Source organism: Zootoca vivipara, chromosome 6 (assembly GCF_963506605.1).
Source record: "Zootoca vivipara chromosome 6, rZooViv1.1, whole genome shotgun sequence".
NCBI classification, from domain to species: Eukaryota; Metazoa; Chordata; class Lepidosauria; order Squamata; family Lacertidae; genus Zootoca; species Zootoca vivipara.
In genome coordinates, this window is record NC_083281.1 from 13,540,759 (window position 1) to 13,565,447 (window position 24,689).

Sequence of the window (24,689 nt, forward strand, 5' to 3'; positions counted from 1 at the left end):
GCCAAACAACAGCAGCCTTTAAAATCACTGCATCATTTAATGTCAGCAGTACAATGATAGGAGACTTGAGTCTGGATGACATTGTTGGAAGACAAATGTGTGATACAAAAGAAAGTAGAGAGCCATGCAACCAAAGATTCACTGTAAAAATACTGGTACAATATATACAAACCCCATTTCAAATAGTATTTACATTTTATAGCATGTTTATAAAGCTCTGGTAGATGACCAGTTTCATCAATTAAGTTTTTTTTTTTGCCATTTGTGTCTATTGAAGTGATTTTACAGTTTTTACAAAAGATCATTTTTTTTATACAAATGTCACTGAGCATCTCTATCTAAATAAGCTCGCAAGACAGAATACTTCACAACGAACCTCCCCGGTTAAAGTTACACTCAAAAACTTTACACCAGTTTGAGAGCTATAGCTGCACCAAGGAGCCCTGGAAATGAGAGTTTGGGGAGGTTGCTGAGAATTTCATTCTAGTTCACTGTCCCTCCCATAGGACCCACAGCAGCTAGACCTCAATGCTTGTGCACAGAGTCAGAACGGTGAAATGGTTGCTAAGTTTGTAGAACGGACAATGGGCTTAACGGTCTTGGGCTTTCACCAAGGAAAAGTGGTTTAAGTTTGGAGTGAGATGGAGCACGTCCCTCCCCTTCTTAAACCAGTTCCTCCAATACACTGTGGCTTTTATGCTCCCGGGCAAGAGCCAAACTACATCTCCATTAAATGAATGTGCCTGAAACAGGAGGATTTGCAGCGGCACAGGTATGGGGGAACGACCAAGCTTTCAAGGTGTCCTGATGGCCCTTTTTAAAGTAAACACTGCCAAGTTCAGCACTCACAACGTTCCCAGCAATGCAAATGCCTTAAAGCTGTTTTCCCACCCCTAAATACTTTTTTCTGCGAATGAGACACCCCACTTCTCATATAGCCAGCAGCAGCCCCCATATATACTACAAGGTAGGGAGAGAAGACCTTCTTACAGCTAGTCAGTTTCAGCTAAGACACGCTCCGCTCATGGTGTTTACCGCCTTCACCACTCAAGACTATGACCTCTATGTAGGGGGAAGAGACCAACTTGTTCCAGATCTTTGGGGGTGCTGTGTGCTGAGCATGGTTGCAGGATGCTTCCTTCGGCCACGCTGGGTCGCTAGGAGAGACTCAGTCAAAGCAGAGGGGAACCCTCGGCTGCCTCTTCTTCCTTGTTCCCTGGGCAGGTTCCTCGTGCAGAAAGGGCACAAGCACCTCGTCTCTGCCAAGCTGACAAGAGCTTATGCTTTTTTTTCAGAACACTGCATATAGCTGCGAAATACCCTTGCTGTTGAGAAATACTTTTTTCCAGGCCAGCATCCAGTCTCTCTCCTGCCTTCAAGTGCAGATGGACGAGAAGAAAGACCACAAAGAGCAGCAGCCCCACCTGAAGGAGGACCAAGAGGTGACAGGTGCTTCTTTCTACAGGATCAGGCCAAAATAGCTTTGCGTGCTTTAACACAAAGGCGACGAGATGCCAACCTCAAGACGCTGGCAGGGAAGAGTCAGGGCTGCTATGCAGGGCAGGAGGGCTACGAAGCAAGTGCAGGCCACAAACTTCTCTTCCCTTTGAGAAGATATTTTGGCTGGGCTTTAAAACAGCCAGCAGGCAAGTCGACTGTGATGAGCTCTCAAGAGCAGACATTGCAATCTCTGGTTCTTGCTCCTGGTCCTCCTCGGCTGCCTCTGAAGCACCAACTCCAGGCACCTGCTCTTCTGATGCTCCCAAAAGGTCTGTCCACCTCCAGCAACATTTCCACTTCTAAAGCCACGTGGAATCTCGAGTTATTCAGGCTGGGTTTTAAGCGAACCTGCTCTGCAGCAGAGACACTGGGCCCTGGCCTGCTCTAGTTACCCCATTCCACCTCCATAACACGGCCTGCGAAACTGGAGCTACATAATCTATGAGCCATTTTGGAGCTCTGGCAGTGCCTGCTTATTAAGACAAGTGCAGAAGACAGACAAGTGGAATCAAAGGGATATTAATAATTTAATTTCAATACTACAAATTCTGTTTTGGTAGAAAGCATCACTTTTTTCGAGAGGCCGCCCAAACACCCCAGATGTAGCGCCCTGTTCTAGTTCATCTGGATCTGGATCCAGCAACCTCCAGGAAATGGCAAACAAGTACTTAAAATCCAACACAATTACAAAAATAATCCAACATGGTTATTTCTCCATGGTAATTTTCACCGCACTAGATTTTTTTCTTCTTCTTAAAAAAAAGGCTATGATACACTTATTTTGTTACAGCTAAGAAATGAAGATACATATATTCTACAGATCAGCATGGCTGACAGCATCATCCCTTTACGCAACAGGAAAGAACCACCTTTCTTTCACCAGCCTCTCCTCCATCCCACAGAAAACACCTGAAGAGGAGGAGGAGGAGGAGAAGCAGGAGGGGTTCGGACGTAGCCCACTGTGCAAAGGAAGGGCTAAGGGCTGGAGGGATTAGCTGGCCCAGGTTTCCAAAGAAGATTTGAAGACAATGAATGATTTCAGGTGAGCCTCAAACAAAGGCCCAGGGCATCAGACAATACTGGCTAGTACTACTTAAGATACTCTGATTACTTGTTTACAATGCAGCTTGGATATTACACGCTACAGCACTGAGCAAAACCCAAAGGATGTATATACAAGTTATATGGCTGGGGGGGGGAGGGAGGAGGGAGGTGGATTAATGGAATAAAAAGAAAATAAGAGAACAAGTTTCGAACACTGCTGCTTCTCTCGGGCACAAGGCTGTAGGGGCAAGTCTTTAATACTACTGGCAGAACGGGGAGGCTGTGGGGTCAAAGCCTTTAAAAACATCCTTTAAGGAGCCGGCGTCCTGTGGGTCCCCCTCCTGCGCAGGGCTGTTTCCAGCAAAGGGGCTGCCTGCCCCGGACTTGGCCCCCTGCTTCACCATGCCATAGACAGCGGGTACCGGAAGGTTGTGGATGCCAGGCTGTGCAGCAGTCTCTGTGGCAGCAGGCGTGGTGGCGGCGGCAGTGGTGGCCGTGGTGGTGGTGGCGGCCTTGGGCCGCGGCCGGTTGTAGCTGTTGTACCTGTCGGTCGAAGGTTCTGCGCTTGGCTTCTCCGCTTCCACCTGGTCCAGGGCTGACCGACGAACAAACAAGGGCTCCTTCCCTCTGGCGCTGCCTTTGCTATTGCTGCCGCCGCCGTCGGAGCCCTTGGCCGCAGGGCTGCCCTCCCCAGCTGGCTCCGCAGCCTTGCCGCCTGAGCCCGGAGTCCTTGGGTCGTAGAGGCTGATCCCGCTGAGGACACTGCTCTGGCCGGTGCCCCTGCTCAGCCCTCCCGCTGTCAGCAGCCGGGGATCGTAGGGAGCGATGCTGGGGGCTGCCTCCGAGGAGGCAGCAGGGCCAGCTGCTGATGCACTGGCAGCATCTGTTGGCTTTGAGGGTGCTGGCTCAGAAGCCTTTTGCAGCCTGGGGTCAGCAGGGGCTTTGCGCATCCGGGGGTCACTTGGCTTGTCACTCTGGGTTGGGCTGCCTGCTGCGTTGACCGTCTTCAATATCCTCGAGAGCAGCTCAAAGTCCGGGAGGCTGGAGCCAGAGCCGGCTGGAGCTTCTGCTGGGGCTGCCGCCCGCTGTCTGGGGTCGGAGAGACTGGTGGAGTTCTGAGGCCGGTTCAGGCGCGGATCAAGAGCAGGCAGAGCCTGCAAAGCCGCCGGGACGGGAACGAACTCTTGCTTGGGGACAGGCAGCGGGATGAGGTCCTCGGGGCTCCACAGCACCGTGCGGGCAAAACCGGGCATGACCAGGACAATGTCTTTCTTGATGTGGCTGAACTGCTGCAGCTGGCCCCGAGGGTCCCTCAGGGTGTGATTTGGCAAAGGATCCAGGGGAATCGTGACCGGCTTGTCCCTCAGGGCCCTCTCCCCTTCTTCCTCTTCCGGAACTGCCACACCCTTCTGCCCCACGGAGGGGCTGGAATGCAGAGAGTCTGCTTTAGGGGCAGAGGGGGGAATGTGCCGGGCCAGCCTGGGATCTGTGGGCCCAGCGTCCCCCGCACCAGGCGGAGCGGAAGGCTCCACGCCTCGAGAAAGCCTGGGGTCGCGCAGGAGGCGAGGGTCGGCCGGCCGGCTGCTTCCCGGGGGCTGGCTTTTCTGGAGGCGAGGGTCGCTCCTGCTCAAGGCGGGGCCAGCGCCACTGGGAGCATCTTCGTGGGGCCGGCTGGAACTTTGCTGCCGCAGAGTCTTGAGGATGGAGCTGACACTGCTGCTGCCATCATCCTCGTCGCTGGAGTACCAATTGCCAGTATCGCCTGTGGGGGGGGGGAGCAGAGAGAGGGGGCAATAGAATGAGTCATGAGGCAAACCTGGAGTATCACTCCTGGCTATAGTATCCACCCAACTGGGGATAACTGACAGATACTTGAAACTGGAAAACGAAAACCTTGCCTGGCCGAAGCAATTAAGGCAACATTAAATGCAAACTGCCATCCCAAGCAAAAAGTCTTCCTTTGTTTAGGTTTGATAAACCGCTAGGAGCAGCTACAGAGGATGGTGTCTGCCTCTCTGTCTGCCTCTGCGATAGGCACAACCCAGGCTTCAGAGGTCAGTTGGGGTTCTGGACTAGACCAGACTCAGTCATGAATGGCAGCTGACTGTGTCCTCAGCTTAAATGAAGAGGCCACTTCCTTCTCACCAGCTGCAGCTCAAGAACCCCAGGAGGAGGGGCTCTTAGAGAGGGATGGGCAACCTCTGGCCCTAACCACAGGCCCCTGCTCATCACCTGAGGTCATGTGACAGGGTGGGACAGGGCAGATAAACCTGCAGAAAAAAGCATCGCATTCAAAAAGTCTCAAATTCTGCCACTGGCAAAGAAGGAAGACTTTGGGGAGGGTGACAGGTGAGTTGCCTGGTTTTTCCTTTGCAAGCTGCAGGTTTGAAGCTGAGTCACCTGACATCCTATGACAGGAGGTGACTGACAGGTAGGCAGCCTTGCCCAACTGTGAAAGGGGTCCATGGAGAGGGGGAGTTTTCTGGGGGTCCACTTTCCCATCTCTGATCTAGGAGGACACCAAGAAAGCCAGGCTGAACGACCAGAGCAGCTTGCCCCCCTCCAAGAACTAGCGTTGCCGCTCCAAGCAAGCCTGGAGTCAGGGCCTGCCAGAGCCACTTGCCTTCCTCGTGATCCCGATCTGGCTTGTAGCCTTCCGCGTGCCGCCGAGCCCTCTCTTCCTCCTCCTGCTGCTTGTGCTGGATGCGCAGGTACAGAGCCCGCTGCGTGGACGGCAGGAAGTCGGGGACGTTGGCGGGAGGCTTCTGCAGTCGGGGGATCCCTCCATCGCAGAAGGGGTCTGGCTCCAGGGAAGGGTCGGGGAAGATGTTTTCCCCAGGCAACTCGTCCATCTCATCATAGTTCCCGTAGCCCTCTGTCAGGGAAAGCACAGGCAAGGAGGCCATGAGAAACAAGGGCAGGGAGAGCAAGTACAGCCATGCTAGGTATGGAGGAGCCTCCATGAGTGGCTGCCTCCCAGCAGACTGTGGCCCTGGGGGTCTTAGGCCTCTCCAGGCTGCAGGGGCCAAAGGGCCCATTGGACTTGATGCTCTAGCGGGTCTCATTTTCATATGGAAACTGCCTTGAGTCCCATAAAGGGAAAAAGTGGGGTAAGGTAAAAAAAGGTAAAGGACCCCTGGACAGTTAAGTCCAGTCAAAGGCAACTAAGGGGTCGCGCCACTCATCTTGCTTTCAGACTGAGGGAGCCGGCGTTTGTCCACAGACAGCTTTTCGGGTCATGTGGCCAGCAGGACTAAACCGCTACTGGCACACGGAGGACCGTGACGAGTGCCCAGAGCGCACAGAAACACTGTTTACCTTCCCACCGCAGTGGTACCTATTTATCTACTTGTGCTGGCTTGCTTTCAAACTGCTAGGTTGGCAGGAGCTGGGACAACAACAGGAGCTCACTCCATCGCTGGGATTCAAACCGCTGACCTTCTGACCAGCAAGCCCAAGAGGCTCAGTGGTTTAGACCACAGCGCCACCCGTTCCAGTGGGTCTCGTTTTCATATGTAAGCTGCCTTGAGTCCCATAAGGGGAAAAGGTGGGGCATAAATATTGATAAAATAATAATAGGCCCACAGCTTTACTCTAGCCACACTGCCGACACTCACATATTTTTAACTGCTATTTTTAAATGAGTAAATAAGCACAGATGTTGACTTATTTTCACATGCTTTCTTTTAAATTCCTGCAATGGTATTGTTTTGCCACTGGGAGGGAGGAAGGACAGGATATAAATGTGTTAAAAGGAAGGATCAAGTACCTGGGCCACCCATCAGGTTGGGGTCCATCTCCAAGCCTTCTGGATGCGGGTAGAAGCCGTCATAGAAGTCGGGTGCTGGTGGACCAGGGGGCATCTCCTCAGGCCCAAAGGGCATCATTGGGGGCCCGGGGCCCATGGGAGGGCCAGGGTTCATCCCGGGGCCCATGGGCATGTCAGGACACATGTCAGGGCACATGTCAGGAAGCATGTCGGGGGGCATGTCGGGAGGCATGTCGGGGAACATAGGCGGAGACATGCCTGGGTGCCTAGAGGAAAGAACGCAGCGAGGGTCAGCAAAATGGCTGAGGAGGAGAAGGAGCCTTTCCAAAGAAGGCTCACTTCAGCATGGGAGGAGGCAGGTCAAGGCAAAACTGCTGCATGTGGCTCCCTGCCAGGCAGCAGGATATTGAGGAGTGTGGCCTGGAAAGCGGAGCCAGCCCACAATCCCAGGCCTCGACCTGAAGCACTATGGCTGCCAGCAGGAGGGAGGGGGAAGCCCCAGGCGTACCCCCGCTTCCTTGCCCTTCACCGGATCCCCAGTATGCGCTGGAAGGAAGGTAGCACGTACCTCACACCCAGCTTCTCTGCTAGCTGGCCGGTGGGCCTCACCACAATCTCAAAGAGGGAGGGAATCTTCTTGTACATGTCCTGCTGCTGCTGCAGCTGCTGCGGCGAGAGGGGCTCATGCATCGGAGGTGGCATCTGCGGTGGTCCTGGGGGCGGGAGGGGGGGCGGTGGGGGTGGTGGAGCAGGTGGCCCGCCAGGCATGGGCCGGCCATTGGGCGACGTTGGAGCTGGCGGCCCCGGCGGCCGAGGGGGGGTGGGCAGCAGCCCTACCCCGGGAGGCGGCTTGGGCAAGGGGTTGATGCCTTGCTTCTTCAGCTCCTCCACCTCCTTCTCGTCTTCTGCTCCTGCCTCAGCATCGTCCGCCAACATCTAAGGGGCAAGCGGAACAAGGCCGTGGGTGAAGAAGGCAGGGGCCGCCTCGGGTGGTAAGGCAGGAGGAGTCTCCCGTTATGCCCACACACCGACTGCATGGCTCCCGAACCATCCCTGCCCCCCACAACTGCTAGTGAGAAGGCACTGCCCTCGGCAAAGGGCTTCCACAACCGGAAGCAAATCTCAGCAGCCCCCCCAGCCCACACACCTTATCCAGAAGCTCCCGCGTCTCGTCTGTGAGAGGATCGTGGGAGAACATGCAGTCGTCTCCATTGATGCAGTTCCCAGTCGTATGAAACAGCTTGCAAGGGAAGTCCCGTGCGAGGCATTAAAGAAAGTAAATCACGCAAAGGCACAGAAATAACACACCCCAAGGACACCAGGCCAGGCTTTGCCCCACCCACAGACTCAGGGCTCTCACACCCAGGAAGGGGGGCTGATCTCCCTAGAGCAACTCTGGCCCAGCTCAAAAACTTCTCTTGAAGCTTAACCGTTGTCCACAGCATGGAGAGTCAGATCAAACCTCCCCACCTACCCTTTGATATTAGCTTTCCTCTAAAAATGCAGGACTCAGAGGAGGCAAATCTAAGAAACCCCAGCGTGAAAGCAACCGGAAAGGATATCATGCATGTAGGGACAGTTTTCAGCTCTGGCACAGTAGCCGGTGATGTAAAACTTGCAGAGTTCCCGCTTCTTTGGCAGCTCAATGTCATGGCTGAAGTTGCAGTGTTCGCCCTGCCAGGAAAAAGCAGAAAGTGCAAAGAGGAGCTGATTTTTGCAGTTTGACACCTGGGCACAAAGGATGTCTAGCAGCCCCACCCCCACCCCACCCCAAAAAAATCAACCCCAGAGGTGAGATGTTACGTTTCTGATTTGAGTGCCACATTTCCGTTTTGTGTGTTATGCTGAGGTCTGTCTGTTTTTGCTATTTATTTTGCTTTTTTGTGACTGTGTGGAACCCAGTTCAGCTACTGATTAATTGATTGATTGTGTGATTGCATACATTGTTAATTGCTTTCATTTTATGGATCAACAGTCTCGTTAGATAGTAAAATTCATGTTATATTGCTGTTTTAGGGGTTGTTTTTACAAGTCTGGAATGGATTAATCCATTTTGCCTTACTTTCTATGGGAAAGCACGCCTTGGTTTTGGAAAGCTTTGGTTTTGGAACCGACTTCCGGAACGGATTAAGTTTGAGAACCAAGGTACCACTGTACTGTACAAGCCTCTGATGCAAGTGGACTCTAGTCCAAGAAGGCGTATGCCATAACAGGTCCATGAGCCTTTAAGGTGCCACCAGACAGATGCCTTGCTGTTTTTGTTGCAGCAGACTCTGATGGCACATACTCCTGCAGACCTTGTGCATGGTCACCATGTCATCACACAGCCATGAATGAAAGCTGGTCCTGAACACTTACCCAGGTGCATCTTCCCTCCACAAAATATTTGCAGATGACTTTTCCTTTCTTATCCGATTGCTGGTGAGATTTATCGTGGTCGTTCCGCCGATAATTCCCGCCTCCGCCTCCATCCTATGCCAATCACAAGACGCTTTATTTACCAATGTTATTCATGCAACATTCATGCAAAGTCTCCTAAATTTAGAACATAGCAATCTTAATTTTAGAACAAAACAATCTGTAAATATTGCCTGCTGCCACCCAGTCTTGCTGCAACAATTTTGTATAGTCACTTGAGGGTTTTCCCCAGCCTGCCTTCTCAGAAGTCTGGTTGCTGATGCAAATAGCTTCCTTTTTCTGCCCCATCCAGATTGTGTAACCATTGTTCCTTTAACTCTGAACTTGCAAACTATGCTTCCAACAGTTTCTCTAGGAACATGAAGTGCCTTTGCTATCTTTTTGTATCCTGCTCCTTGTTTGTGAAGGGCGATGTTCTTACCTTCTTGGACCATTCTCTTGATTTAGCCATATTTCTATCATGCAGCCAAATTTGACACTGCAACCCCCTAGTCAGCTCAGGTATTTCATGTGTTCAAGCACACCTAGTGCAACTAATGGAGCCCTTGATCAGTTGTACCAAGTGCGCTTGAGACAACACCTGCTGTATTTGTGTTGTTTTGAGGGGTTCTATACAGGGGGATGAATAATAGTGAGACTGGAGAAGCCAGTGTAAGTTGCAATTTCAGCTGAATTTGGGGAAACCATGAAGCATCTGCTGCATTGAGCTATTTCAATTGCTTTTGTTTGATTTGCTCATTGCAAACAGCTGAAAGTCTGTAAATTTTGATACCGGTAATACAGTGGAACCTTGATTTTCGAATGTCTCGGAAGCTGAACAATTCAGAACCAGAACGCCGAAAACCTGGAAGTAATTGCTTCCGTTTTTGAACACGCCTTGGAAGTCAAAACGGCTTCCAAGGCGCATTTCTCTATTTTTTCAATGGATTCTGCCAACCGCTCACTGATCCTCGGTTTTCGAATGCTTCAGAAGTTGAATGGACTTCCAGAACAGATTACGTTTGAAAACCAAGGTTCCACTGTAAACTTGATTTGCAATGGCGGTTGAATAATTTTGATTGCAACTGCATCTAGACCAATCAGGCTTTTGGCCCCATGGAAGCAGAAGGGGCCTGATCCAGGCACACAAACTTTAGGGGAAGGCTGAAGGAACTTGGGTCAGGGAAGTCGCTCACCCCCATGTCGTCATCGTAGTAGTCGTCCTCTTCATTCATTCCACCTCCTTTGCCCATGCCTCCTCTCCCCCGGCCTCTTCCTCGGCCCATCCCCTTGCCTCCTCGCCCTCTGGAGCCACGGCCTCGGCCACGACCTAAGCCTGGAACATGTCAAACAACATCTTTTTCTTAAATGGCAACAGATGACACACCATCACACCATACACACAGGCAAGTGGATCACACAGTGCCAGCGCAAACAAAAGGGAAATGAGGCCTGTGATGGCTCCAGCCTGCCGGCCAGAGGGGTAACTGGAGTCTTGGACAATCGCAAGACCCCCGGCCTACCTACCTCTTCCCCTTCCTTCCTTGCTCCTGCGATACTGGTTCAGCTCTTTGGAATAGTCGTCATACTCATCTCCCCCTGCAGGCTCTTCTCCTTCACAGTACTGGCATTCAGAAAGAGGAGAAATCAACAAAGTGGGGTTTGGCTCATGAAATGCCACACAAGGAGTATCCAACAATGAAGGAATAGAGAGAATAGAATCTAACCAAAATAAACACAACTCTGTATATAATGAAAGTATAACACGGACTGTATGTCCCGATGCAATTAAAAAGGTAAAGGTACCCCTGACCGTTAGGTCCAGTCACGGACGACTCTGGGGTTGCGGTGTTCATCTCACTCTATAAGCCGAGGGCGCCAGCATTTGTCCGCAGACAGCTTCCGGGTCACATGGCCAACATGACTAAGCTGCTTCTGGCAAACCGATGCAATTGGTATTATGCAACTGGACAAAATAATGTCCTCGCAATGTACATTGTAATAACAGCATGACATGTATTATTTAGCAATGTATCTGAACCAACTTGAAGATGACAAGCGAAACGAAGACCATAGCCAGGCGTCTCATCAGCCGGAGTCCTTCATGTTATCTAGATGATTCACTACAGAGTTGAACTCCTGAACTCGGTTATACTGAATAGCAATTTGCAAGACTGCATATATATTTTGTCAACTTCTCTGCAACTGTACACATAGGCCTCAAGTGGATATTATTTTGGGTCATTATACCAATTGCACTGGGACATTCAGTATGTATTATACTTCCATTGTATACAGTTGTGTCTGTTTTGATTAGATGCCACACAAGGAAGCAGGAAGCTGGGCCAGCTGCAAGCGCCGGCCGTGCCAGCTTACCTCCATTTCCTCTTCATACATTTCCTCCTCCTCCTCCTCTGGGTGCTCCCCTCTTCCCCTGCCACGGTTGCCTCTGCCCATGCCTCGCCCTCGCATCCCGCCTCTTCCACGACCACGGTAGCCTCGGCCTCGGCCACGACCCCCTGTGGACACAAGACAAACGGAACAAAAACGGATCAGACTCTGGGGCATAAAGAGATGCTGCTTCCAGCTTCCTGCCAAGGCTCCCTGTAAGTAGGAACAGCAGAGCATTTTGCACCTGTCTATCAGGAACAGCAAAATTCCCATACAATGGGACACAGCCATGCCTCCACGATTCTGTGGACCAGAGGACACAACACACCCGGGGGGCGGGGGCGGAGAGAGATATGTTTTCTTGCCTTTCTATGACTAAGATCTCAAAGGAAAGAAAAGCAGCCATGCTGTGGCAAGGGGCCTCAGTCCCAGGGGAGGATGCTGCGTAACCAAGGAGCTAACACACCTTCGGTACCAAAGTCAATCTGACTCAAAACATGCAGTTGGCCTCTGGGGAACCCAACAGGCAGAGACAGTTCAGCTCCTCCATTTTGACAAAAAGCAGGCAGGAACGCAACCCTGATGCCAACCTGTTTTCTGAGTTTGAACCCAGAACAAAAATATGCACTGAGCCTGAAGTGCCATTTAAAAAGCCAAGTTTAATCCCAGAATGCTGACTGACTTTCAGGATGGGTGTAATTTTTGTACTGGGGAGCAAACACTTTTCCAGCACCTGGAATGAGGGCTAAGCACAGGCAGGTGCGTACCTCTCCCCCTGTGAGACCCCTCCTTGGCTCTCCGGTATTGGTTCAGCTCCTTGGCGAAGTCATCATAGTCTTCTTTGCCCATGTCCTCGTCATCCTCTCCCTCATAGTCACAATAGCCCTCGTTCTCATATTCCTCGTACATGGGGTAGTTCTTGCTTTCCATTTTGGAATATCCCTTTTTGGGGGCACTGTGAGATGACGGATACTGCTGATGAGACTGGAAGTGAACGCACACAGGGTTATTACCAGGCATAAGTTGATCACCATCACCAACCATCTCAATGAGATGTACAATGAAAACAGCAAATGCATTTTAAACAGGGAGCCATAGGCACTCCTGGCAAAGACACATTTAGCCAACAGGGAAAGCCACCCGTCTCCCGAAAGAAATTCTGTTCCACACTACAGGGGCAGCCACACCAAAAGCCCTGGCCTAAGTTCCTGTGGAGGAGGGCTGCTGAGATCTTGGGGACTTGCAAGAGAAGCTCTCCCATGGACTGCAGGAATAAGGCGGTCTCTCACATAACCTGGTCCTCAGATGTGTATAGGGTCTTGAGGTACAAATGGGCTCCTTATGCATCTTCTAAACCAGACTCTCCAGAGGGTCATCCCTGATCACTGGCCATGCTGGCTGAGGCTGAATTGTAGTCCAAAAAGTACAGAGGGCAGCACATTGGGGGGGGGCTCTCTCCCAAACCACCCTTTCCAGGAGCAGACATTACCTAGCTGCCCACTTTCCCCTCTAATACAGAGGCCTCCACTGCCACCTGCCACCGTTCTGCCACAAATCCAACTGGCCCCTGTTGCGTGGGAGCCTTTGCCTAACTGCAGGGCGGGACTTAGACCCCAGCCTGATTCCTGGTGAACTTCCAAATGCACTTACCGAGGAGGAGTAGAGAGGGCTGTACTCCCTGTACTTTCGATGCCCCTTCTCGCCGGGGCTGAAGTCTGAGTCCTCACTGTAGTCTGAGAAATCATCACTTGAAGAGGCATGGCGCTGCAAAGGAGGGCAAGGCTGTTACTTACAGGCAACTCCCCAGATCGTGCTCTTTTTATTCACCCAGCTCTGGCTACTGCTTAAAAGGCAGCTCTGGTTCTTCTCGTTGCGAGAAGCCAAGTTACAGAGGGCCTTCTCGGTAGTGGCACCCGCCCTGTGGAACCCCCTCCCATTAGATGTCAAAGAGAAAAACAACTACCAGACTTTTAGAAGACATCTGAAAGCAGCCCTGTTTAGGGAAGCTTTTAATATTTAATAGATTATTTTAATATTCTGTTGGAAGCCACCCAGAGTGGCTGGGGAAACCCAGCCAGATGGGAGGGTATAAATAATAAAGAATTATTATTATTATTATTATTATTATTATTATTATTATTATTAGCTTTAATGTTTTCAGCGCTGACTTCTCTACACAGGTGGGAATTCCAACTATATATGAAGCAAGCAAAGCAACAGACACTACATCAGGCTGTAACAGCCGACAGAAGACAAGGGCAGCAGGGACACCCCATAGGGGCAACTTTTTGTGACTCCTCTACATTAACTTTTTCATGCCGGTTGGCCATTAGACTGCTTGTTTTCTTCCCCCCCCCAACCCCTTTTTCTTTTGTGTTGTGTCTTTTTATATTATAAGCCTAATAGGCCAAGAACCCTCCTTGGTTTTTAGGGATTTGAAAGCTCTGGCAGGTTTTCTTTGGCTAATGGGTAGCAGTTGAAGATAGATAGATGATTGATAGATAGATGATAGATAGATGGAAGTTACTGCTGCCTCTGGAGCAAGCAGGCAGCTTTCAAAGGTAGTCGGGCATGAAATGCAATTTGAAATTGGGCTTCCAGCACATGCACACTAGTTTACTTGATTTTTCAGATACTTTGGTATTTGTACATGCAAGTCTAACTGTTGTTGGTTCCTCGTATCGTTTGTTCACCTTAGAAGCAGTTGCTTTTAATCTCTTCTAGCCTCCAAACATTTCTTCCACCTTTGAGTCTAGTTTATCACTGGTAACTTCTCATCTCATTCATGCAGTTCTGTGGCCCCCTCACGCTTCTGAAGACCAGCATGCCATTGACCCAGCAGGCTCTGGGCCCCACCAAGATCCTTGTGAAGAAATGCAGGAGACATCCTGCTTGGCATCCCCTTTACGTCCCCAGCTCTGTAACCCCAGACCAGGGCAAACATCAAAGGACAGGCTGAGGAGGGGTCTGAAACTGATATTCTTGAAGCTTGCCTGGCCTCACCCACCTTGTGCTTGGATTTCCTTTTCTTTTTGGACCTCCGCTTCTCTTTCTCGCGCTCTTTCCGACGCTTCCTTTTCCTCCGGTGAGTCTTCTCTTCATCCGAGTCACTATGGTGCTTCTCGTTTTTGTCCTTTCGACTCTTCTCGCGGGACTCTGAAGCATCATGCGGCTCCTCGCCCCCGTCATCTTCCAGCTCCCCTTCTTCCAGCTCCCCATCCTCCCTGTAAAGACACACAACTGGAATCATTTGGATGGAAGGAGCAAGGCAGGTGACAGGTGAGTTTCAAAGCGGAAAACTGTGCTAAGTAGCACGTCGCTTGCCTGTCAAAAGGTCGCAGGCCTGATCAGTGCATTGGAAAAGAACCAAACCAGTCCTGCTTCCTCCCAGAACAGATCCTTATTCTGCAGAGTATGTGCAAAAATGAATACAGCTCCAGCCCCAAGACCAGGCTTCCTCAACCTCGGCCCTCCAGATGTTTTGAGACTACAATTCCCACCATCCCTGACCACTGGTCCTGCTAGCTAGGTATCATGGGAGTTGTAGGCCAAAAACATCTGGAGGGCCAAGGTTGAGGAAGCCTGCCCAAGACTATATTCCGGGAGAGGATACAAACACACACATGCATGCACACACCAGCAAAAGCAACCATCAAGTGCCTGGCTACGTATCTGACTATGCAAACACATTTGTGGCTGGAAACCTCAAAGTTAAATAAAAGCAAGAGACGTGGCTATTGCAACTGCTTGGTATCTACACAGAAACGAAGAGCTGCCTTTTTACATTGCCACCGCAAGGCAACACATTTACTCCTCCCCAGCCCTAGAATACAGCAAAGTGGCAACGCAAGAAGAGCTGAGAAAGCCCAGAGCTGAGCCTAAAGCTGAAGTGCCACTTCCCTCCTGTGCAAAGACAAAAGTCACTACAACTTCCATTCCCAGTCCAAAGCCAGAAAACCATTTGCCGAGGAACCCCGCACTCTTCTGCAAGACTGAAAGGATAAACAACGAACGTATTTCTAAAGTAAGTCCCCTAAACTGCTCAAAGGACTTCATGCATGACATGCTTTCATTTTATAGTGTTTACTGAAAACGGTTTGCCATTTTTATCACCTCCATAATACAGATATGGGGGCTGACCCAAGGTGGCCTGGTGGCGAGACCCGGTGTGAGCAGAGAACCGGGGATTCAGCTGATAGGTCGTGCTCACCATCCCTCTGCCACAACAGCTTATAAGCTTTCCTTACATGCGACCAAATTCCTGAGTGGGAATCTTATTTATAAAGTGAAACCAACATCTCCTGAACGCTTGAGCCCTTCACCAGCCATTGAAAAGGGCTCGCCTCCTACTTGGAATGACACACAAGCTTTTCTTTGGTCTTGGCTGCCTACTGCGGTTTGTGCACAGGCACCACCAGTGGGGAAAGGTCAGTGGGTGCCCTGAAGACCACCACTCTGAGCACCACCAGCACTAGCCCATCACTATGGCAGAAGCCCTGCAGGCACCAGGCCAGCCAGTCACTCCGAAAGCCAAACTCCTAGGCTGGCACTCTCCAGGCCACGAACGGTTTAGCTGCTACAGTCAGTATCCATGAGCCAAGCACAACAGTGAGACCCAAGGACATACAGCAAATTATAGACCAAGACACAAAACTAGCAATGGGGCCGGCTTCACATATGGCATTTTTAATGGACGTCATCTTCATTTAAGAAAAGAAGCCCATATCTGTGTAGACCACCAGATGTGGAAATCGCAACCACGCCCACTTTTCTGCTAGAAGGTTGGACTCACGAACTTCACACCCGCTTTGCACTTAAAACTAGAATACTCGCTACATTTTGACTCAGGCTATTTCAAATAAAGAACCACCTCAATTTGCCTATCTTATGATAGTCCGTGTTCTGTGCTTGTAAACTGAAGGCAATAGGTAAAGCATGTGGTTTATCTGACTTCCAGGGTTAAGAAACTGAGCAGGCACTCGAGGAAGCGATGTGTTTCGCGAAAGGAAGCGCTGCCGGGGTAGACAAGCTCACATCCTTTCTGGCGCGAGCCAGCATTACTTGCAGGGAGCTACCGGTGCTACCTGAGTACAGCAAACAGGATTGTTCTCCTGATCTCAGGGGGCAGTGGGGGAAGAGAGGGAATAAAGAAAAATAGGCTTGGATGAGGGTTGCCTGCTCCTCAGGTATATTCATGCCACACCTCAGTGAAGCCCTCTCTTCCTCCACCTCACACTAAAAGTCTGCTGCTAGTCAAACTGCCTCTGCAGCGCACAGGGTGGAAGCCAGGCTGCTTCTGCCGCTGCAACAAAAACTATTGACTTTCTCCCCAGAGCCTGCCAGCCAGCTGACAAGGCCCTGTGCACAACTCAGCCCCTTGGCTGTCCTCCCTCAGGGGCCTCCTCCTCTCTGTGAGCAGGACAGAGTGATGCGGTGCTGACTGTGGTGTGTGGCCAGCCAGGGCAAAGCCAGGCAGTGCCGCCACCTCCAGGCTGTGTTTGCATCTCAGACAGGGAACAGTTTGAAGCTGGCAGCAACCTTCAGAATTATTTGCAGCTCCTCCACAACTGGAAGCGTGTGCAATAGGGGCTTCCAAGACCTAAACAGAGCCAAATCTGGCACTGCAATTTACTAGTTATAACTGTTCCAACTCTCAAAATAACTCAGAAGAAAAACGGCACCCAATACCTCACATCCCCACAAATGAATGCTTGGGAGAGAGGGGTTTTGGACAGCCTAAAGTTGTGTGGGGGTCACATAAGGGAAGCCTTGACTTTCAGGGCAGCTGGACTTCATCCCTGCCATCCACTTTCCAATGGCAGCACTGATCCCTTCACCTAAACCTCTTCCACCTTGGCATAAATAAACAGCTTTCGCCTTGACCATGCTTGGCCTGGTAATAGGAAACGCCTTGAAGGCTTCAGCATGCAAGATACATGTGCAATCCCATGCATATTTACCCAGAAGTAAGTCCTACTGTGTTTAATGGGGCTTACTCCCTAGTAAGTGTGGTTAGGATTGTAGCCTTATTCTGGCAGTCAAAATGATCTAAAACGTGGTGGCTTAATGCTGTGTGAAAAGCTATTAATCAGCAACTCTGAGTAAAGTAATTATTACTAAAAGCTACAGGGCTCTGTCAACTTCATAGTAGAGTTTGCCATACGTGTTCACTCTGGCTATAGGGCAAAGCAGCATGGTTGCCATGTGACACTGGGGGAAACGCTAGCCTTGTGGCTGGCCCACCACAGCTCTTGGGGACTTTCCTCGGGAGCCAGTCCCTTTGCTACCTCTGCAGCAGAATGCTGAGCTTCATGCAAAGTATTACATCACAGTCACCCTGTGTGACCTCACAGATCATGTGACCAGAGCCTGCTGGAGACAACAGACCCTTCCAAGGCCTGGATCAGAACAGCACAGAAGCTTCTCCTGGAAAGTCCATGTGGGGAGGGAGTGCTCATGCTTCAGCAGGTGTTTGGTGCCAACAGTACAAAACCCAGAGCACGGCAAAGGCAATGTGCTTGAAAAGATCACATCTGCCAGAGAAAAGGCAGAGAAAGAATACCAGGCTGAGGAAAGAAGCCATGGCAGGAGAAGGCTCTGTAATGGCAGGGATCAGCAGACAAAGACACCTCTCAGAGGTCAAGAGAAGGAGCTGGCTTCAACAGGCCCACGGGGGCCATGGGGGGCTCCGCCAGGCATATATACAGGGAGGTGCCTGGCACAGAACGGAAAAGTGGGAGTGGGAACAGGTGCCGAAGGACGGCAGCAGGCGATGAGCCTGAAGAAAACACCGGACGGAAACAAAAGGGAAGCCACTGAACCTGACACATAACTTTGAATGAAACATGACAGGGATCGATCCAACACAGAGACGTAAAGAGAGAAGCCACACTGTCAAGGCAATGAGGCAGAAAGGGAATTTTAGGAGAATATTCTAAGTTGATTAAGGAACAGAAACACTGCAGGACAGAGGGCCTCAGAGCAAGTGGTATGTGGTTTTGCTTTACTGGACCGTTTGCAGAAATATCAAGCTCTTATTTAATTACTGCAACTGAAATATGTTAGTTCTCTATAATGAGAATGCTTTCTGCTTTCTTACTTTGTGTCTGAAACTTAATAGAAATAGTAAGACCTTTTCTGGTCAAAAATCAAGACCAGTGTCTCTGCTGCCCCCTGATGGTGGGAAATGTGAAAGTCATGGGAAAACCACCTTGGGTCTAAACTTTGGATTGAACAAACACAATGTTAAAATGAAATTGATATTGTTCCCCTGACCTGCTTACCAGTGTTAGAAACCCAGATATATGAGCTAATCACCAAATGGCACCTTGAACCTAGGTTACGGTTGCCACAACGGTATGTCTACGCACGCACGCCCCCAATTAAGTTTGTTGTTATTATTTCATTTCTATACCACTTTATAATCTAATGAAAAAATAGCAAAGCAGTTTACAACACATTAAAATCAAATAAAACAATCCAGAATAAAACATATTCAAGCTTCAAGAAAAATACTTCAGATCCTTTTCAAAGTGGTATTTTGCTTGCCCAATATTTATTTATATAGCTGCCCCATAACATGAGGACTTGTAGGAAGCCAGTGTGGTATATGACCTGGGAGATCAGGGTTCAAATCCCCACTCAGTCCTTAAGCTCACTGAGTGACCTAAGGGCAGCCACAGCCTCCACCTACTTCACAGGGTCACTGAGGGATTAACCATGTCCTCTTTGGAGAAAAAGGTGGGATATAAAGGCAATGAACAAGCTCTTCTGCTTACCTGCTTAAGAAAGCTGGAGGGCCAAGCCAGATGGAGAAGTCAGTCGCCAACCTGGCACGCAAAAAGCGCCTGGATAATTTCTAGCACTGCTGCTTACCTAGGAGACTGCTGAAACCTAGGGTTGTGCTCAACTTTACTCATGCTCAGAGTAGACCCACTGAAACTAGCAAACTAACAAGTTTGTTAATTTTAATGAGTCTACTTCAAGGGAACACAGATGGACCCAACATCAGCCATAACCATAATGGGTGTAACTTGGGTTCATTAATTTGGAAGGATCTACTGTTGAGTAGAACTTAGCTGCAATTATGGAAGCATTCTACATCATCAGCTAAAATCTGTGCAGGCTGCAGGTCCACAGCAAAGGTCATCCACAGCTGGGCCTGAGATTTCACACACTGGAGCAGGAGGAGGTGTGGGAGAGAACACCAAACAGTAATTACCCAGTGAATGATTCCTATAAGAGCAAAACTGGGGAGGAGCTGGGGTGCTGTGAACCATGAATTCAGAAAAGCCAGGATGTTTCCTGGAGTGAGGAACTCCATAACAACAAAAAACCTCTTGGCCAATGACATTTTAAGGAAATCTAACCAGCCACGGGGAACCCTAGTCAGCAGGTGGAACACGAGTACCTGCCCACTACAGTATAAATGCACTTTCTTCAGCAGGCAAAATAACATTCTCTGGCATTACTATACAAAACCTTAATGCATCTTAGGAATGTCTTCCTTCTACCAAGTGAAACCAGTGGTCTCTCTCTGTGTGTATTGCCCACACTGACTAGCAACAGCTCTCTTGGGTTTCAGACCTGGACTATTCCCAGCACTGCTTGGAGATGCAGTTGGGGATTAAAACAATGACCTTTCTTCACCCAAAGTATGAACTCAGAATGCCGGGGAAATGCTATGAAGAAACTTACTAAAAAATCTGGAATAAGGCAGACTTGCAGCTTAGCTCTCCCAAAACAAAATGGGACCTATAATCGGTGCGACAAAGCACACGCCTTGGGGTAGGAGTCGGCCCTAGGGGATTTAGCAGGAGTGGGACCTACCCCTAAGTACGCACTCATAATATAAGGCAGGCACCCCGAAATTTCGGCCCTCCAGATGTTTTGGACTACAATTCCCATCATCCCTGACCACTGGTCCTCTTAGCTAGGGATCATGGGAGTTGTAGGCCAAAACATCTGGAGGGCCGCAGTTTGGGGATGCCTGATATAAGGCATGACCTCAACACTGCAGGAGTAGGAGTTCGAGTTCCTTTTCTGGTTTAGCAGCATACACTGCAGGGTGAAGACACCGGAAACTTTTGTGGAGGATTTCCTAATGCTAATTCCTTAAAGCTAGAGGGAACTGTATTTTCAAAGGCGATCAAGACAAACGACGTCTTTAATTCAGGCAGGCAGCTAACTTGGACCTCTTTGAAAAACCCACCCTCCAGCTAGGGGGTGGGGAACGATGAGACTTAAACATTTTGGAATTATTTCAGTGGCCTCAACCTGCCCAAAAGCACAGCTTTAAGCCCAATATCATGTCTGCACCTTTCAAAACAAGAGCCTGCAGCAGAACCAGGTGCTATGGACTGACGAGCCAAACAAAGCACAAGGGCATATCACAGAGGAGAGTGGAACCCGCAGAGTTGGCTATTAAAAGATCCCTTCGTCAAGAGAGGCTGCCCTGGAAGAATGCAGGACACCTTCTTCCGAAGGAACTGGCCAGCTTCTTTCTCCTACTACCAAAACTGCTTTCAAGGTTCCCTGGGCAAAATAATAATAATCAGAAGACAGTAAAAAACCACCACCACGACCACTAACTACTCTGCGAGTCACTCTTGGCTGCATTAAGCACTTTATGCACCTGCCAAATATTTCATTTAAAAGGTCATTTCCAGGGCTGCAGCCTATGCTTCACAAAGGAGTTAATATGCAATCTTGCTCTGTAATGGAAATTAGCTTCCAGTTTAAATGAACAGCCACGTTTCCTCCCCCATCTTCCTTGCTGGTCATACTGTTGACTTGCATCATTCTAAGCTGACGTCATTCCCCCAAGAATGCACAAGAGTTTCAACAGGGGGCAGCCTCCTATGTTTCCAACAATGGGAGAGAAGCAGAAATTCAGCAGGTGTCCTCAGCGGCAGGAGAAGAAACTCTTATCTGCAAAAGTTCTCCCTTTCCATCAAACTACTAAAGGCACAAGAACACTTCCCTTAAAAATGTGTTGACTGTAACCAGCATAAAATGCTGATACAGAGTTTGTATTTTAATCCCTTCCCACTTAACATCACGCAAAACAGCAAGAGGATCAGTGCCTAGGACTTAACACTTTCCAAGTGTGCACACCCTTATTCTGTCTTTCTCCAACTCCCAGCCTAATTTTGTCAATAGGAAGAATTTAAAAAATCTAGCAGATCTTACAAAGCACTGCCAGACCTGCCTCATTGGCTTATTGTTGGCAGTGCTGAAATAATGCACTTAACTCAGAAGTGCCACGTAAATTCTTACAAATTGAGGAATATAGAGTTCAAAGTTGAAGCAGGTCTCTGTTGCACAACTCTTGGTAACACATCAGGCCAACCCTTGGCTGCCTCATTCAGCCACCTCAAACTCCCTGAACATGAATTCAGGCTGCCCAGGACACGATCAACAAGCACAAGTTCAACCCATCTCAGAGTTTGCAGCTAGATCAGTCACAAGTAGAAATAAAATGGCTCAAGCTTTTAGTTGGCAGAAATGTGGGCTTTTGTAAGTCACTGGCTAAATTTGTGCTTTAAGGTCCCCACCAGAGCTACCAACATATGGACTAAACCACCTAACATATTCTGACCACCAGAGCTGGGCCAGTGATGGGGAAAGGAACCCTTTTCTCCTGTTAGTTTGACTAGGAAATTTCAACCAGACCAACAGCAGTGGTACCTCTGCCACCAATGTCACGGAGTGAATACAGCCAAACCATGCAGCAAGAGCCGGGGCACAAAGAGAAAAGGAGTATGTGACTGCAGCACTAGCAGCAGATGAATCCAACTAGAGGGGTGGGTCTAGGGACATATCCCAGGCCCTGCCTGCTTGAGGTGGTCAGGGCAGAAAGGGGTTGGAGAGACCATTTTGCGGTGCCAGCTACAGGTAGTTGAGGCCTAATGGTTCAGGGTCCTCGGTGCTTTGCATCCAAAGCTGCCAACATTCATTTCCCCAAAAACCCTCCTTTTCAGGCCTTTGCTGGCAGTAGCTTTCTCCCTAATAACTACTACTACTATTTTTATTTTTATTCCGCCCATCTGACCGGGTTGCCCCAGCCATTCTGGGTGGCTCCCAACAAAATATTAAAAACACAATAAAACATGAACCATTAAAAACTTTCCTGAACAGGGTTGCCTTCAGAAAGTCCTATAATTGTTTATCTGTTTGACATCTGATGGGAGGGTGTTCCACGGCGAGGGTGCCACTACAAAGAAGACCCTCTGCCAGGCTCACTGTAGCTTCACACCTTGCAGTAAGGGAACTTGGAGCCAGACCTCAGTGTCCAGGCTGGACGATGGAGATGGAGACGCTCCTTCAGGTAGATCTTCTACCTCCTCTCCACCAATGGAGGTCGGGGAAGAGGCAGCCTATTTACCAGCCCACCCACTACCTGCCAGTCAGAATCAGGGGGCATTGCATGCTAAGGTGATTTTTTATTTAAAAAATCTCTAAACTTAACACTTCACTGTGATAATTGCCTTTAAACTATCATTTGCTGCCGAGTGTCTGGGGCAACTCAGTCAGATGGGCAGGGTACAAGTAATAAATTGTTACTTTTATAATTATTGTCACCCCAAGCAGAAATTTCACTCTGTTCTTTAGTGGACCAATTAGTAGTTTCCTTGTTTTGTAGATGTTTTCTAGCACATGCGCACAAAAGTAATTTTTTTGGTAGTGCAGGAAAGCACAAGCCAATGCTATTTTGCATAAACTAGTGTGTGGCACTTGTGGACTGTTTCCCGTTTCATCAAAATAAACAGGACAAAACCCTGCGCTCGCTATGGGACCAAGTGTATGGCCTTGTTTTACATGAAGAACAAGAGCGACGGGATTTGGAAAGCGCTGGGTTATGGGATAAGGAGTCTAATGTACACAACACAGTTACTGTCATTTGGATTCACTTGTCTTGTGTGAGGCACAAACATGAACTTTGCACAGAACATGTACGGTAGTTAACAAAAGGACGATGGAAACAGGAAGAAAAGGGCTGCTAATAAGGTGCTTACACTGTACATGGTTATTGCTTAGCAAATGAGGGAGAGGGTGGTAGTGTTTGATGACTTTGGGGACTCTGTGATTTGTTACATTTTGGAACTGCTTATCCTTTTTGGAAACAACTTTGCAAACCTGCACTAAGTGCAGCGTGTGTCCACTTTCCAGATAGCCGGATGAAGAGGGAGTCTGCAGACCAAGTGCCTGGGTGGCATCCCAGCTGGAGCTCCATAGCCCTTTGCTGGTGGGGGAGGAGGGCGGAGGGGCCAGCCCCTCACCCTGCAAATCTTACTGCAGGGCTTGGGCCATCTTTAAAAATACAGTCATCAGAAACATCTCCTTTTTTCTTTCCAGGATGGGTGTGTGCTTTTGTGAGTACTTTCCTAAGTTAACGGGTCACACATGGAAGGTGCACCAAGCAGCCCAACAGAAAGGGACACCGTTCTGCTCGTTTCCTTAAACGAAATGCTTACTGACTTCTGGCCTTTTGTTTGTGGCGGGGAAAGAAAGGAACAAGGTACAAATTGAATTATTCAATAAAAGAGATTACTTACCAACCCAACCCCTGCATCACATGAAAGAGAGAACTCCACAGGGAGGGAGGAAGAGGAAAGGGAGGGAGGGAGGAAGGAAAGGAGGCACGCGCCCGTGTGCGAGCATACACACGTGCGCGCGCACGCTAAGGTAGACCCACGGCGACCCTGTGCTGCCCACCTGCCCTCGAGGGAGGGGGGGGAAGGGAAGGATGGAAGAGGTTCCCCCTCTGTCTGTCAAAATGTTGCCCCACCCCACCCCCGCAGGCTCCCTCCATCCCTCGTGGCGGGGCGCCCAAAGGCCCGGGAGGGGGGCGCCCATCAAGGCCGGCCGGGCCCGCTCCCCCCTCGGGACCTGCTGCTCCTGCTCTTCCTCCTGGCCTGCCCCCCTCCCCCCTGGGCTCGCGGGAGACGCGGCCAGGCCGGGATAGGGGGGCTCCTGCGCTGCCCTCCCCCGCCTCCCCTCCCCCCGCTCGTGCCCCCTCCCTTCCCCCCCGCTAGAAGAGAGAGAGAGAAAGAGAGAGAGAGAGAGGCGGGTACTGGACCTTTCGTCCGGGCCGGGCCCGTGGTGGTGTTGTTGGAGCGGCCGGGCGCTGGCGCCGCCGAGGCCCAGGCTGCTGCCGTGGTGGTGGCTGTGGAGGAGGGAGGCGGCGGCCGGAGAGGGGGACGGGGGCCTGGCGTGCGGGCTGCTGGGCGGGGGCACGCTGGGGCTCTCCACGGCCATGGGGGGCGGCCGGGGCTCGGAGAAGGAGGGACGGGGGCACGGGGCGAGCGGGACGGCGCCCGCGGGCGAGGGAGCCAGCCGGGCGGGCGGAGGAGGAGGAGGCAGAGGCGCACCGGGACGGGGCACAGTCACTGTACTCGGCGGGCCTGAGGCGCCGCGCTCCGCTCGCGGGCTGGGCTGGCGGAGGCTGCCGGGATGGCGAGCTGCTTCCGAGGCTGCACCACACAAAATGGCGCCGGCTTGCTCGCCCGCCCGACACTCGCCCAGCGCCCGCCCTCGCCCGCACACACGCAGCAGCCAGGCGGCGCCCGACACGCCCGACGCAGCG

The 24,689-nt window shown here is 50.4% G+C and overlaps 1 protein-coding gene across 1 annotated transcript; it reads right to left on the reverse strand.

Moving 5' to 3' along the window:
- Positions 1 to 186: 186 nt before the first annotated feature.
- Positions 187 to 24,630, reverse strand: ZC3H4 (zinc finger CCCH-type containing 4). Its single transcript, XM_035118513.2, has 14 exons — positions 24,183 to 24,630; positions 14,109 to 14,325; positions 12,752 to 12,865; positions 11,869 to 12,085; positions 11,087 to 11,229; positions 10,238 to 10,334; positions 9,907 to 10,046; positions 8,672 to 8,785; positions 7,876 to 7,987; positions 7,461 to 7,570; positions 6,882 to 7,249; positions 6,314 to 6,579; positions 5,168 to 5,419; positions 187 to 4,306 (listed from the first exon to the last, which is right to left on the reverse strand). Exons 1-14 carry the CDS (start codon positions 24,359 to 24,361, stop codon positions 2,805 to 2,807), a joined length of 3,831 nt encoding a protein of 1,276 aa, XP_034974404.2. The 5' UTR covers positions 24,362 to 24,630; the 3' UTR covers positions 187 to 2,804.
- Between the last annotated feature and the right edge of the window lie 59 nt (positions 24,631 to 24,689).

Excerpts from the sequence above, each read along its gene's own strand:
- ZC3H4 (XM_035118513.2), bottom strand. The coding sequence starts at position 24,361 with ATGGCCGTGGAGAGCCCCAGCGTGCCCCCGCCCAGCAGCCCGCACGCC. Across the intron at positions 10,047-10,237 it reads CAAGGAAGGAAGGGGAAGAG|GCTTAGGTCGTGGCCGAGGC; the intron begins GTAGGTAGGCCG and ends GACATGTTCCAG. Across the intron at positions 6,580-6,881 it reads GCAGAGAAGCTGGGTGTGAG|GCACCCAGGCATGTCTCCGC; the intron begins GTACGTGCTACC and ends TCTTTCCTCTAG.